Here is a 13,477-nt window from a genome sequence, read left to right as displayed (position 1 = left end):
TACAACCCCTCATCCTTCTTTCCATAATAGCAATGGATTGCTCTGGTCTCTCCCTCATTTTACCCTCCACCTCTCTGTACCCCCAGGATGAAGCTGTCCAAGAGCTTCGACAAGCTGCATGAGTATGCCCAGACTGCTTCCCAGACCCTGGCCCCCTATGGCAATGCCTTCAGCACCCAGTTCCTTGATACCACCAAGCAGGTGCATCAGATGGTGATGGCTGATGTCGAGGACCTCCACACCCAGCTAGAGCCCAAGAAGCTGCAGCAGGTCCTCCAGAAGCACATTAAGGAGTACCGCGAGAAGCTGGAGCCCGTCTTCCAGGAGTACGTCTTCAAGCGCCGCGAGGATATGGACACCTTGAGGGCCAAGCTACAGACCCTGGTTGATGAGATGCGCTCCAAGGTTGAGGAGACCAAGTCCAAGCTGATCCCCATGGTTGAGGATGTCCGCACCAAGCTGACCGAGCGAATGGAGGAGCTGACGCCCCTACGCTGATGAGTACAAGGAGCAGCTTGTGAAGTCCATCTGTGAGGTGAAGAAGATGTCCACATACACCCCTGACCTCCTGACCTCCAAAGCAAGCTGGAGCCCTACTTAGAGGTCCTGAAGAGCAGGGTCGTGGACTTCTAAGATACCGTCTTCACGGCCATAAAGGCATAAGAACCTGTGACCCTGGTCAGTTAGGACTCCACCTCCCCTCAACTATGTAACACACTAACTGGCAGCCTCCTCGCAACAGCACATTACAACAAGAAAGGCTGACACTTGCACAGATACACTAACTGGTGAATGTCTCCACGTAGTGGCCACCCTCACTGTGTGATTCCATCCACATGAACGTGGCCTGTCTCAGTTTCATGCTCGCTATTGCTTGGTGAAAGAAACTTGGTGTGCCTGAGGTGTAATCATTACTCCAAATGAAAAGTAGCATTTCTATTGGACAGATTCAGGTAGGTCCTTCCCTGTTTGCTGAACCTGTTCAATAGAAATGCTAGCTTTGCAACTGTTTGGAGTAATGATTACACCTCATATAAACTCATCAAAAGAAGAAACGTCTCTTTTACAGGACCCTGTCTTTCAAAGATAATTCGTAAAAATCCAAATAACTTCACAGATCTCCATTGTAAAGGGTTTAAACAGTGTTTCCCATGCTTGTTCAATGAACCATAAACAATTAATGAACATGCACCTGTGGAATGGTCGTTAAGACACTAACAGCTTACAGACGGTAGGCAATTAAGGTCACAATTATGAAAACTTAGGACACTAAAAAGAGGCCTTTCTACTGACTCTGAAAAACACCAAAAGAAAGATGCCCAGGGTCCTTGCTCATCTGTGTGAATGTGCTTTAGGCATGCTGCAAGGAGGCACGAGGACTGCAGATGTGGCCAGGGCAATAAATTGCAATGTCCATACTGTGAGACACCTAAGACAGCGCTACAGGGAGACAGGACGGACAGCTGATCGTCCTCGAAGTGGCAGACCACGTGTAACAACACCTGCACAGGATCGGAACATTTGAACATCACACCTGCGGGACAGGTACAGGACGGCAACAATAACTGCCTGAGTTACACCAGGAATGCACAATTCATCCATCAGTGCTCAGACTGTCCTCAATAGGGTGAGAGAGGCTGGACTGAGGGCTTGTAGGCCTGTTGTAAGGCAGGTCCTCACCAGGCATCACTGGCAACAACATTGCCTATGGGCACAAACCCACTGTCGCTGGACCAGACAGGACTGGCAAAAAGCACTCTTCACTGACGAGTCACGGTTTTGTCCGGGGGTTATGGTCTGATTCGTGTTTATCGTAGAAGGAATGAGCGTTACACCGAGGCCTGTACTCTGGAGCGGGATCGATTTGGAGGTGGGGGGTCCGTCATGGTCTGGTGCGGTGTGTCACAGTATCATCGGACTGAGCTTGTTGTCATTGCAGGCAATCTCAACGCTGTGCTTTACAGGGAAGACATCCTCCTCCCTCATGTGGTACCCTTCCTGCAGGCTCATCCTGACATGACCCTCCAGCATGACAATGCCACCAGCCATACTGCTCATTCTGTGTGTGATTTCCTGCAAGACAGGAATGTCAGTGTTCTGCCATGACCAGCGAAGAGCCCGGATCTCAATCCCATTGAGCACATCTGGGACCTGTTGGATCAGAATGTGAGGGCTAGGGCCATTCCCCCCAGAAATGTCCAGGAACTTGCAGGTGCCTTGGTGGAAGAGTGGGGTAACATCTCACAGCAAGATCTGGCAAATCTGGTGCAGTCCATGAGGAGATGCACTGCAGTGCTTAATGCAGCTGGTGGCCACATCAGATACTGATGGGTTACTTTTGCTTTTGACACAACCCTTTGTTCAGGGACACATTATTCAATTTCTGTTTGTCACATGTCTGTGGAACTTGTTCAGTTTATGTCTCACTTGTTGAATATTATGTTCATACAAATATTTACACAAGTTTGCTGAAAATAAACACAGTTGACAGTGAGAGGATGTTTATTTTTTTGCTGAGTTCCTAACATATTGCTCTCTACTCCAGAGATGACATCTTGTCAGTAAAATGCATAAGGTCTCCAAAATACTGCAGTGATTGTTTTCTTTTATCACAGATGGTAATTAACCATGTTTATTGTCAGGTTAATACAACAGTCAAAATAGTTAATGCCATCTCACTTCTCCATACAGTTGAAGTCAGAAGTTTACATACACTTAGGTTGGAGTCATTAAAACTCGTTTTTCAACCACTCCACAAGTTTCTTGTTAAACTATAGTTTTGGCAAGTCAGTTAGGACATCTACTTTGTGCATGACACAAGTCATTTTTCCAACAACTGTTTACAGACAGATTTCACTTATAATTCACTGTATCACAATTCCAGTGGGTCAGAAGTTTACATACACTAAATTGACTGTGCTTTTAAACATCTTGGAAAATTCCAGAAAATTATGTCATGGCTTTTGAAGCTTCTGACAGGCTAATTGACATAATTTGAGTCAATTAGAGGTGTACTTGTGGATGTATTTCAAGGCCTACCTTCAAACTCACTGCCACTTTGCTTGACATCATTGGAAAATCAAAAGAAATCAGGCAAGAACTCAGAAAAAAAATTGTAGACCTCCGCAAGTCTGGTTCATCCTTGGGAGCAATTTCCAAACGCCTGAAGGTACCACGTTCATCTGTACAAACAATAGTACGCAAGTATAAACACCATGGGACCACACAGCTGTCATACCGCTCAGGAAGGAGACGCATTCTGTCTCCTAGAGATGAACGTACTTTGGTGCGAAAAGTGCAAATCAATCCCAGAACAACCGCAAAGGACCATGTGAAGATGCTGGAGGAAACAGGTACAAAAGTATTTATATCCACAGTAAAACGAGTCCTATATCGACATTACCTGAAAGGCCGCTCAGCAAGGAAGAAGCCACTGCTCCAAAACCGCCATAAAAAAATCCAGACTACGGTTTGCAACTGCATATGGGGACAAAGATCATACTTTTTGGAGAAATGTCCTCTGGTCAGATGAAACAAAAATAGAACTGTTTGGCCATAATGACCATCGTTATGTTTGGAGGAAAAAGGGGGATGCTTGTAAACAAAGAACACCATCCCAACCGTGAAGCACGGGGGTGCCAGCATCATGTTGTGGGGTTGCTTTGCTGCAGGAGGGGCTGGTGCACTTCACAAAATAGATGGCATCATGATGCAGGAAAATTATGTGGATATATTGAAGCAACATCTCAAGACATCAGTCAGGAAGTTAACGCTTGGTCGTAAATGGGTCTTCCAAATGGACAATGACCCCAAGCATACTTCCAAAGTTGTGGCAAAACGGCTTAAGGACAACAAAGTCAAGGTATTGGAGTTGCCATCACAAAGCCCTGACCTCAGTTCGAAAGAAAATTTGTGGGCAGAACTGAAAAAGTGTGTGTGAGCAAGGAGGCCTACAGACCTGACTCAGTTACACCAGCTCTGTCAGGGGGAATGGGCCAAAATTCCCCTAACTCATTGTGGGAAGCTTGTGGAAGGCTAACCGAAACATTTGACCCAAATTAAACAATTTAAAGGCAATGCTACCAAATACTAATTGGAGTGTAAACTTCTGACCCACTGGGAATGTGATGAAAGAAATAAAAGCTGAAATAAATCACTCTATTATTCTGACATTTCACATTAAAATAAAGTGGTGATCTTAACTGACATAAGACAGGGAATTTTTACTAGGATTAAATGTCAGGAATTGTGAAAAACTGAGTTTAAATGTATTTGGCTAAGGTGTATGTAAACTTCCAACTTCAACTGTAAGTATTTCAACATTCTGCTCATTCAAATTGGGCAGTTTTAAGTTCAATTAGTCATACTTCAGTGTGACTTTTAATAAGGCACTTATTAACATAACACTAGTATATATTTTTTTGCCATAGAAATGATAAAATGTTCAACATAGAATCATGAAAATTAGAAACAAACATACCAAATGCATGGAAGTTAGAAATAACATACTTACAAAATAACAAAGTTGTTATAATTATGTCAAAGGGTATGAGAAGTATATTTTACAATAAATAAAAAGGCATACATAACAAACATGATATCCTTATGGGTTAACACACAACAGTAATGTGAAAACAAAAAATAAGTTATGGTGCCAGATTATCATTGCAGTTAACAACAGATGTACTTTTGGTCAGCCTTTAAAAAGGTATTCAAATATTTAGTTAGCTGTATCAATATAGGGATGCATAATATGAAAGACTTCTGTTTATTGTGTCACCTCAGAAAGGTCAGACCCCTTGACTTTTTCAACATTTTGTTACATTACAACCTTATTCTAAAATTGATCAAATTATTGTTTTCTCCTCATCAATCTACACACTACCCCACAATGACAAAGCAAAAGCAAATTGATTTGATTATTTTTGTGCAAAAATATTAAAATAAACTGAAATATTACATTTACATATGTATTCAGACCCTTTACTCAGTACTTTGTTGAAGCACCTTTGGCAGAGATTACAGCCTCAAGTCTTCTTGGTATGAAGCTTCTTGGCACACCTGTGTTTTGGGCGTTTCTCCCATTCTTCTTTCAAGCTCTGTCAGGTTGTATGGGGAGTGTCGCTGCACAGCTATTTTCAGGTCTCTCCAGAGATGTTCAATTGGGTTCAAGTCTGGGCTCTGGCTGGGCCCCTCAAGGACATTCAGAGACTTGTCCCGTAGTCACTCCTGCGTTGTCTTGGCTGTGTGCTTAGGGTCATTGTCCTGTTGGAAGGTGAACCTTCACCCCAGTCTGAGGTCCTGAGCGCTCAGGAGCAGGTTTTCATCAAGGATCTCTCTGTACTTTGCACCGTTCATCGTTCCCTCGATCCTGACTAGTCTCCCAGTCTCTGCCATGCTTCCCCGTAGGGATGTTGCCAGGTTTCCTCCAGAGGTGACGCTTGGTATTCAGGCCAAAAAGATCAGTCTTGGTTTCATTAGACCTGAGAATCTTGTTTCTCATGGTCAGAGTCCTTTAGGTGCCTTTTGTCAAACTCCAAGCGGGGTGTCATGTGCCTTTTACTGAGTAGTGGCTTCCGTCTGGCCACTTTACCATAAAGGCCTAATTGGTGGAGTGCTGCAGAGATGGTTGTCCTTCTGGAAGGTTCTCCCAAATCTGAAGCTCTTTCACAGTGACCATCGGGTTCTTAGTCACCTCTCCCGATTGCTCAGTTTTGCCGGGTGGCCAGCTCTAGGAAGAGTCTTGGTGGTTCCAAACTTCTTCTATTTAAGAATGATGAAGGCCACTGTGTTCTTGGGGACCTTCAATGCTGCATATTTTTTGGTACCCTTCCCCAGGTCTGTGCCTCAACACAATCCTGTCTCGGAGCTCTACGGACAATTCCTTCGACCTCACGGCTTGGTTTTTGCACTGACATGCACTGTCAACTGTGGGACCTTGTATAGACAGTTGTGTGCCTTTCCAAATCATTTCCTATCAATTGAATTTACCACAGGTGGACTTCAATCAAGTTGTAGAAACATTTTAAGGATGATCAATGGAAACAGGATGCACCTGAGCTCAATTTCAAGTCTCATAATAGCAAAGGGTCTGAATACTTAAATAACCTGTTTTCCCTTTGTCATCATGGTGTGTGTCAATTGATGAGGAAACTTGTTTAATTTAGTCTATTTTAGCATAAGGCTGTAACGTAACAAAATGTTGAAAAAGTCAAGGGATCTGAATACTGTCTGAATGCACTGTAGGTGAATAGTAATACGTCACCATGTCTGCTCTGTTTTTAGTTGATGTGAATCTTATTCCACCATCTCCTTCTTCCGTTCTGTGACGCTGAACAAAACACTATCAGTGTTCAACTCCTTTTTCCCTTCATGTCTTCTCCTTTCGGTCTTTTTTGCTACTCCTTTCACTTGGCTGGGCAGAAGGGGCAGGTGTTGTTCTTGCTGGACTGTAGCCATACACTGATGCACTGGAACAGAGGCAAATCATCAGCTTTACATCAGCTAAAGCATAGTTAGGGTTATAGCAAAGTATCATCTGATAGTGTCCATTTAGCAGACGCTATTATCCAAAGCGACTTAGTCATGCGTGCATACATTTTACGTATGGAGAATTTAACTCACAGTCCTGGCGTTGTAAGCGCTATGCTCTACCAACTGAGCCATACAGTTTTCAGTAATCTATACGTTTTTAATTCAGTGTAGGACTTACATCCTTATGAACAGTGTGGGCGCAGCTCATGGGGTGCTGGCTGTCTGCTTCCACGTGGTTCTGGCACATCAAGCACAGCTTACGATTACTGGGAGCCACAGGCTGGAGAGAGAAAGAAGCAGCACCTCAGAAATACATGAATTATGTACATTGTCACCCAAGCCTAAAATTCTCAATTGTGCCTTCTGCGGGTTGGTAGTGGTTTGTACCTGTGGGTGCCTTGTCTGGAAGACTTGAGTTACTGCAGGTCTCTGAGGGGGATTTGTGGGTCTCTGAATGGGGCCAGGAGGCCTCTGGATTGGGCCTGGAGGGCGCTGGATTGGGCCTGGAAGACCAGGAACGCCCCTGGCAGCAGAAAGAGGCCTGATGGGCCCTGGAGCCTGTGGAAGATAAAGGTTAGATTAAGATTTAGACTGTGTTGGTGTGTGTGCACACTTATTGTGTATGTGTCTCAGTGTGAGTTTGTGTGATTGTTTTACCGGTTTCTCACTCTGTGCCAGTCTCTGTGCCACCTGCTGTGTGACCTCGTCCATAGACATGCCAGCCATGGTGCCACGGGAATTCTTAATCTGCTGCAGCACTGACATGAGTTGAGTTCTGGAGAGAGAGAGGGACGGAAAATAGAAAGAGGGAGGTAAATGGAAAGAATGAGACTAGAATCAATATTTATTGATTGTAGTCCGCAAGATCTTTTACTGACTAGTAAATTCAGAGTAAGTGACAGACTTTGAGCTCACCTGTTGCACTGTGGAAATATGTCCCCCAATCTCTTCAGCAGGTTGTCCAGTTTGCCAGCAGCAGGAGGGTTACTGAAAGGCAGGGGCTGGGCGGAGGCCACGGTGGTGGACAGGGAAACAGGTGGGGTGGCTGGGTGGAGCGGTAGAGCAGAGGTAGGGGGAGTAGAGGAGGGGACAGGTGGGGGAGTTAATCTGGCTGGGGCTATGAAGGCAGCTGGGTGGTGCTGCTGGGGTTGGAAGGGCATCCCCACAGCGTTAGGAGGGCCCATCTGGAAATGTTGAAAGGGGGGGAGGGGTGGAGCGTACATCATCGGACTCATCACCAAGTCCACCTGCAGAGGAATGGTTCCATTAACAACAGATACAGTATCCACATTAATCACTGGCATCGACTGTCTTCGTCAGAATCAACTACACACATGTATCACACACAGACCGTGGGGACTTGGGGTAAGTGTGGTAATGTGACTCCAGGGAGGCTTTCCATCGGTTGGCCCTTTTGCAGCAGGTGAAGGTGCTCCTTGAACTGATTCTGAGCGAGAGAAAGAGAGACAAGTCATGTTCAAAATAGTCATGTTCATAAAGCCTACATTTATCCAGTGAGAGGCAGTGGTCTACCATCCCTCTTGTCCCTCACCTGCAGTCCCGCCAAACTGCTGTGAACAACAGCCACATTGTTCTCCCACTCCAGCCTTTGTTGCATGTGCTGCTGAGAGGGGTCAAATCTGCAGACAGAGGAAACACCAATCACTGAAGCACAGCCTTTATGGGAGAAGCTACAATATGTAGGCTACATCCAGCTTCAGTCATAGAGTCATGCTCAGTATAGTACCTAAGTGTGTTTATGTATTGGTCAGCCTCTTTCAGCCAGTCATCCACCTCAGACATGGTCACATCTCTCTGCATTTCCAGAGCTGCAATCTGTTGAACATAAATCAGAATACAAATCAGGGTTAATCCCTGATTGTCTTCAAATCAAACTCCATGGCAACATGTGGATAGGTGAATCAGAGTGAACATTCAGTGTCATAGGGTTGTGATGGTTGACTGATGTAGAGATGATAAATATGGACAGAAACTGGCCTCATCCCGTAGAGCTGTCTGGGTGGCCTCCTCTGACTCTTTCTGTAGCCGCTCCATCTCAGTGTTCAAGTCTGCTAGCTCCCGCTCCCACATAAGTCTATAGATGAGCACAGTTGGTGTGTTGTATAGCATTATATTGTGGACAAGATGTGTTGTGTAGCATGATAATGTATATGATATGTTGTCTATGGTTAGGTTATATGAAGTGTAGGAGTGTGGCTCAGTAGTCTTACTTTTCCTGGTTCTGCTCCTCTATCAGCAAAGCCAGCTTCCTGGTGGTCTCCTTCAGCTCCTGAGACAGTCTGGTAGAGGGACAGACAGAGGAACATGGCTGACATGACATCTTGTCACAGTTCTGTTGGTGGCCACCACCTAGCCTACCGTCTGTCCCACACCTCAAAGGGCTTTCCCCAATTTTTCCTTTTCCCCCTTCTTCTCAATATCTCTACCTGTTCCTCTCCTCCTCCATTTTGATTTTCTCCGCACTGAGGTCTTGCTTCTTGACTGCAAAGTTCTTGCGGGTGGTCTTGCAGCAGTTCAGCTGAAGCTTCACACGCAGAGACTCAATTTTGTCCAGCAGCACCTGAAAATATTGTCACTCGCAGTTAATTAGTCCAAAGATGTACAACATCTCAAGCTGATGAAAAGACACAAGTAGGCCTGTACGTAGCCTACAGCACAGAGATGTGTGTTTGAACACAGACCTGCTGCTGGTGGATCCCCTCATCTTTCTTCTGAACCAGGCTGTCTACGAGGTTGCCATGATCAGCCTCCTCCTCCTGCTGCTGCTTCATCAGCTCCTCATATTGCAGGGCAAGGTGAGTGCTGTACTCATCCACTGACCGCTAGAGAGAGGGAAAAATAGGAAGGGAAGGAGGAAATGTTGGAGAAAGATAGGGGAAAATGTAACCACAGAATAAGTATGAAAGAGGTTGTTAACTTGTGTCATGCACATGTACAGATATATATGTTGTGTGTGAGTTACCACACTGATTCACCATACCCCAGTCATGCCCCCAGAATGAACACATTACCATCAGTGACTCCCAATCCTGATCTGTGTTAACATCTTTGTCTGCTGTCCAGGCATCTGTCTGCAAGAGACACAACACATACGATGACTTTCTGTCACATGCCCACAATTGTTTGGGAAATTACTGCTGTCCTATACAAACTCATTCTACCTGGACGCCTTGCTTCTTCGAGTGAGTGCCATGGTGTCCATCCCCTGGGGCCAGATTTTCCAGCTCCCCTATAGATCCCGAGGTGCAGCCTGGATCTGACCATGGGTTGGACTGGTTGGACCAGGGGTTGTATTGCTGCTCAGGGTTTCCCGTGGCGGAGGTTTCGCTGGGGGGGACAGAATTGTTTTTTGCTAGGATAAATAATTCGTTAGGTAGGCGTACTCAGCTGATATAACAGCGTGTAATCACCCAACCCACATAACAAACAAAAGCTCCCAAGATAACAGTCACCGGACTTACCGCGCCATGTCCTCCTCGAGCGCCAATCCCCAGTCCATAACGTTAGTTAGCTAGTTTCTATGACTATAAATTGAAACTAAACAGCGGTAAACGTGTTGGGAAACTGTAGCTTAATTTACAAGGTGCATTATTAGTAATCAAAAACGGAAAATGAAGACGTTGAGTTGTGTGATACCTCATCGACAAACCACGTTAGAAAATTATAAACATTACACGTTTGCTGACATACACTTCCGGGTAAACTCGCGCAGCAGTGTTGCCATGTTCGCGTTTTTTCCTGTCATTGGACAACACTGAAAACAATGTCGCGGGTTAAAATCTATTGGTCGCGGGTTTTTGGACTATTTCTAAGTTGCACCGCAGCCGCCAAGACATTTCTCTTAAAAAATATATATACATTTCACGTAAAACACAAAATAATGCATGCAGAGAAGAATTAGGCCGATCCCCGCTAATTATCAAAATCCAGAAAAGAGCCGTTAAATTCTACAACCACCTTAAGGGAAGCAATTCCCAAACCTTCCCTAACAAAGCCATCACCCACAGAGAAATAAACCTGGAGAAGAGCCCCCTAAGCAAGCTGGTCCTGGGCTCTGTTCACAAACACAAAAAAGAGCCCCAGGACAGCAACCCAATTTGACCCAACCAAATCATGAGAAAACAAAAAGATAAGATTACTTGAGACATTGGAAAGAATTTACAAAAAAACAGAGCTATTTGGCCCTAAACAGAGAGTAAACAGTGGCAGAATACCTGACCACTGTGGACTGACCCAAAATTAAGGAAATCTTTGACTATTGAGAAAGGCCACCGAAGGCAAATCAAATTGTATTTGTTACATGCGCCGAATACAACAGGTGTACTGTAGACCTTACCATGAAATGCTTACTTACAAGCCCTTAACTAACAATATAGTTCAAGAAATAGAGTTAATAAAATATTTTTTAAATAAACAAAAGTTTAAAAAATCCAATCAATCAAAAGGTAACACAATAAATGTACATAACAATAACGAGGCTATATACAGGGGATACCGGTACCGAGTCAATGTGCAGGGGTACAGGTTAGTCAAGGTAATGTGTAAAGTGACTATGCATAGATAATAAACAGTGAGTAGCAGCAGTGTAAAAACAAAGTGGGGGGGACTTCCTAACCTCCTGCCAAATGTATGTGTAACAGTATAACTTTAAACCGTCCCCTCGCCCCGACACGGGCGCGAACCAGGGACCCTCTGCACACATCAACAACTGACACCCACGAAGCGTCGTTACCCATCGCTCCACAAAAGCCGCGGCCCTTGCAGAGCAAGGGGCAACCCTACTTAAAGTCTCAGAGCAAGTGACGTAACTGATTGAAACGCTATTAGCGCGTACCCGCTAACTAGCTAGCCATTTCACATCCGTTACATATGACCATATTAGATACATATTTCCCTCAGATTACACAGACCCAGAAAGAATTTGAAAACAAATCCAATTTTGATAAACTCGCATATCTATTGTGTGAAATACCAGTGTGCAATCACAGCAGAAAGATTTGTGACCTGTTGCTAAAAGAAAAGGGCAACAAGTGAAGAACAACCACCATTGTAAATACAACCAACATTTGTGTTTATTTATTTCCCTTTTGTACTTTTCCCCTTTCATACTACTATTTGCACATCATTACAACACTGTATATAGACATAATATGAGATTTGAAATGTATTTATTATTTTGGAACTTTTGCAAGTGTAATGTTTACTGTAAATGTATCATTGTTTATTTCACTTTTGTTTATTATCTATTTCACTTGCTTTGGCAATGTAAACATATGTTTCCCATGCCAATAAAGCCCCTTAAATTGAATTGAAATTGAGGGTGTGAGTGGTGGGGAGGGCCGGAAAGGGTATGTATGTATGTATGTATGTATGTATGTATGTATGTATGTTGTGTTGTGTTGTGTTGTGAGCTCTAGTTATTGGCTGATTCACGTGAGCGAGAAGAGAGCAGCAAGCGCGCACGTTGACTACTTTTTACCAGTTGTAGGTAAGCCTATAACTTCAGTTTATTGTTGTTGTAGCCTTACTGCTTATTTAACAAGTTAAATCGACATCAATTGAATGCTCTGGCGAGTATAATAAGGGCGCCATGTAATAGCTTGCAATAATTATTATTTTGAGGAAACTCGAATTTAGCTTCAAACGTCGTTACTATGATATTCCTTCTTAATTGGCACGATAACGTTATGGAAAAAGGCTTTATTGTATAGATACGGCAACTCCTCTCTTGCTGTGACAAAAATTGGGCTAGTTTTCAGGCCTTTTGTGCGGGTTTTGAATGGTCATTGGGCAATTTTTTTTAGCTTAACCTGGCAACCCTGCTCCGCATTGTTACAACATTTGGGAGGCACATGGCGATGTGGTACAAAGCTAGATTTGTCCTCTGCACATCTCTGGAGGCTTCACACCCTTCATATGGAGCCTCCGACCACATTTTAGTCTAGGCCTCCGCAATGGATTAGTTCACTGAGATGGGCGCAAATATACAGTACCAGTCAAAAGTTGACACGCCTACTCATATCGAAGGTCGAGAGCCAATGCGTCCTCCGAAACACAACCCAACCAAGCCGCAGTGCTACTTGACACAATGCCTACTTAACCCGGAAGTCAGCTGCACCAACGTGTCGGAGGAAACACTGCACCTGGCGACCGTGTCAGCGTTCACTGCGCCCGGCCAGCCACAGGAGTCGCTAGTGCGCGATGGGACAAGGACATCCCTGCCTGCCAAACCCTCCCCTAACCCGGACGACGCTGGACAAATTGTGTGCCGCTCCATGGGTCTCCCGGTCGCGATGGGACAAGGACATCCCTGCCTGCCAAACCCTCCCCTAACCCGGACGACGCTGGACAAATTGTGTGCCGCTCCATGGGTCTCCCGGTCGCGGCCTGTTGCGACAGAGCCTGGACTCGAATCCAGAATCTCTAGTGGTACTGCAAATAAAACAATCTCGGTCGACCAACAGCCAACAAATCGAATAATTGGGGTCTGCCCTAACACTTTTCAAAGCGCTGGTAGTGTGTTCAGATTTCGATCACCTGAAGCAAGTAAATACGTGCACAATCTCGGCATGTATGCATGCGTCTCATGCATGTTTTTTAAATCTTGTGCGCATGCTTTAGGTGATAGAAATCTGAACGCACTACCATCGTTTTGAAAAGTGAATGTAATTATACTTTCCTGTATATAGTCTCACATTACTACCACCAAAATGACCATCTGCACAGACAGACAACTGGTAAATAATGTTTTGCCACAGAAGCAGTATGTCCCGCCTCCTTTAATCCCTACATGACTGACAGCTGTTCCAATTGTCATGATGTTGTAAATTATGTTTTTTTTTTGTCTGTTGGTTTGTCAGTTCTCTTGTATGGCCCGGGCATGGACACCTACATGTGATCTGTACTGGAGATAAACAACAAC

The 13,477-nt window shown here is 44.5% G+C and overlaps 1 protein-coding gene and 1 pseudogene across 1 annotated transcript; one reads left to right on the top strand and one right to left on the bottom strand.

Moving 5' to 3' along the window:
• Positions 1 to 954, top strand: LOC129816328 (apolipoprotein A-I-like; annotated as a pseudogene).
• Positions 955 to 2,484: 1,530 nt separating this feature from the next.
• Positions 2,485 to 10,351, bottom strand: rnf214 (ring finger protein 214). The gene is made up of 15 exons (XM_055870623.1): positions 10,017 to 10,351; positions 9,717 to 9,882; positions 9,567 to 9,626; positions 9,237 to 9,377; positions 8,982 to 9,115; positions 8,766 to 8,834; positions 8,533 to 8,629; positions 8,282 to 8,370; positions 8,087 to 8,174; positions 7,886 to 7,981; positions 7,450 to 7,781; positions 7,192 to 7,309; positions 6,922 to 7,092; positions 6,713 to 6,814; positions 2,485 to 6,470 (listed from the first exon to the last, which is right to left on the bottom strand). Exons 1-15 carry the CDS (start codon positions 10,052 to 10,054, stop codon positions 6,408 to 6,410), a joined length of 1,764 nt encoding a protein of 587 aa, XP_055726598.1. The 5' UTR covers positions 10,055 to 10,351; the 3' UTR covers positions 2,485 to 6,407.
• Positions 10,352 to 13,477: the final 3,126 nt, after the last annotated feature.

Source organism: Salvelinus fontinalis, chromosome 2, assembly GCF_029448725.1.
Source record: "Salvelinus fontinalis isolate EN_2023a chromosome 2, ASM2944872v1, whole genome shotgun sequence".
Lineage (NCBI taxonomy): Eukaryota > Metazoa > Chordata > Actinopteri > Salmoniformes > Salmonidae > Salvelinus > Salvelinus fontinalis.
Note: the sequence above shows the minus strand (reverse complement) of the source record. Positions and strands in the feature narration are given on the sequence as shown.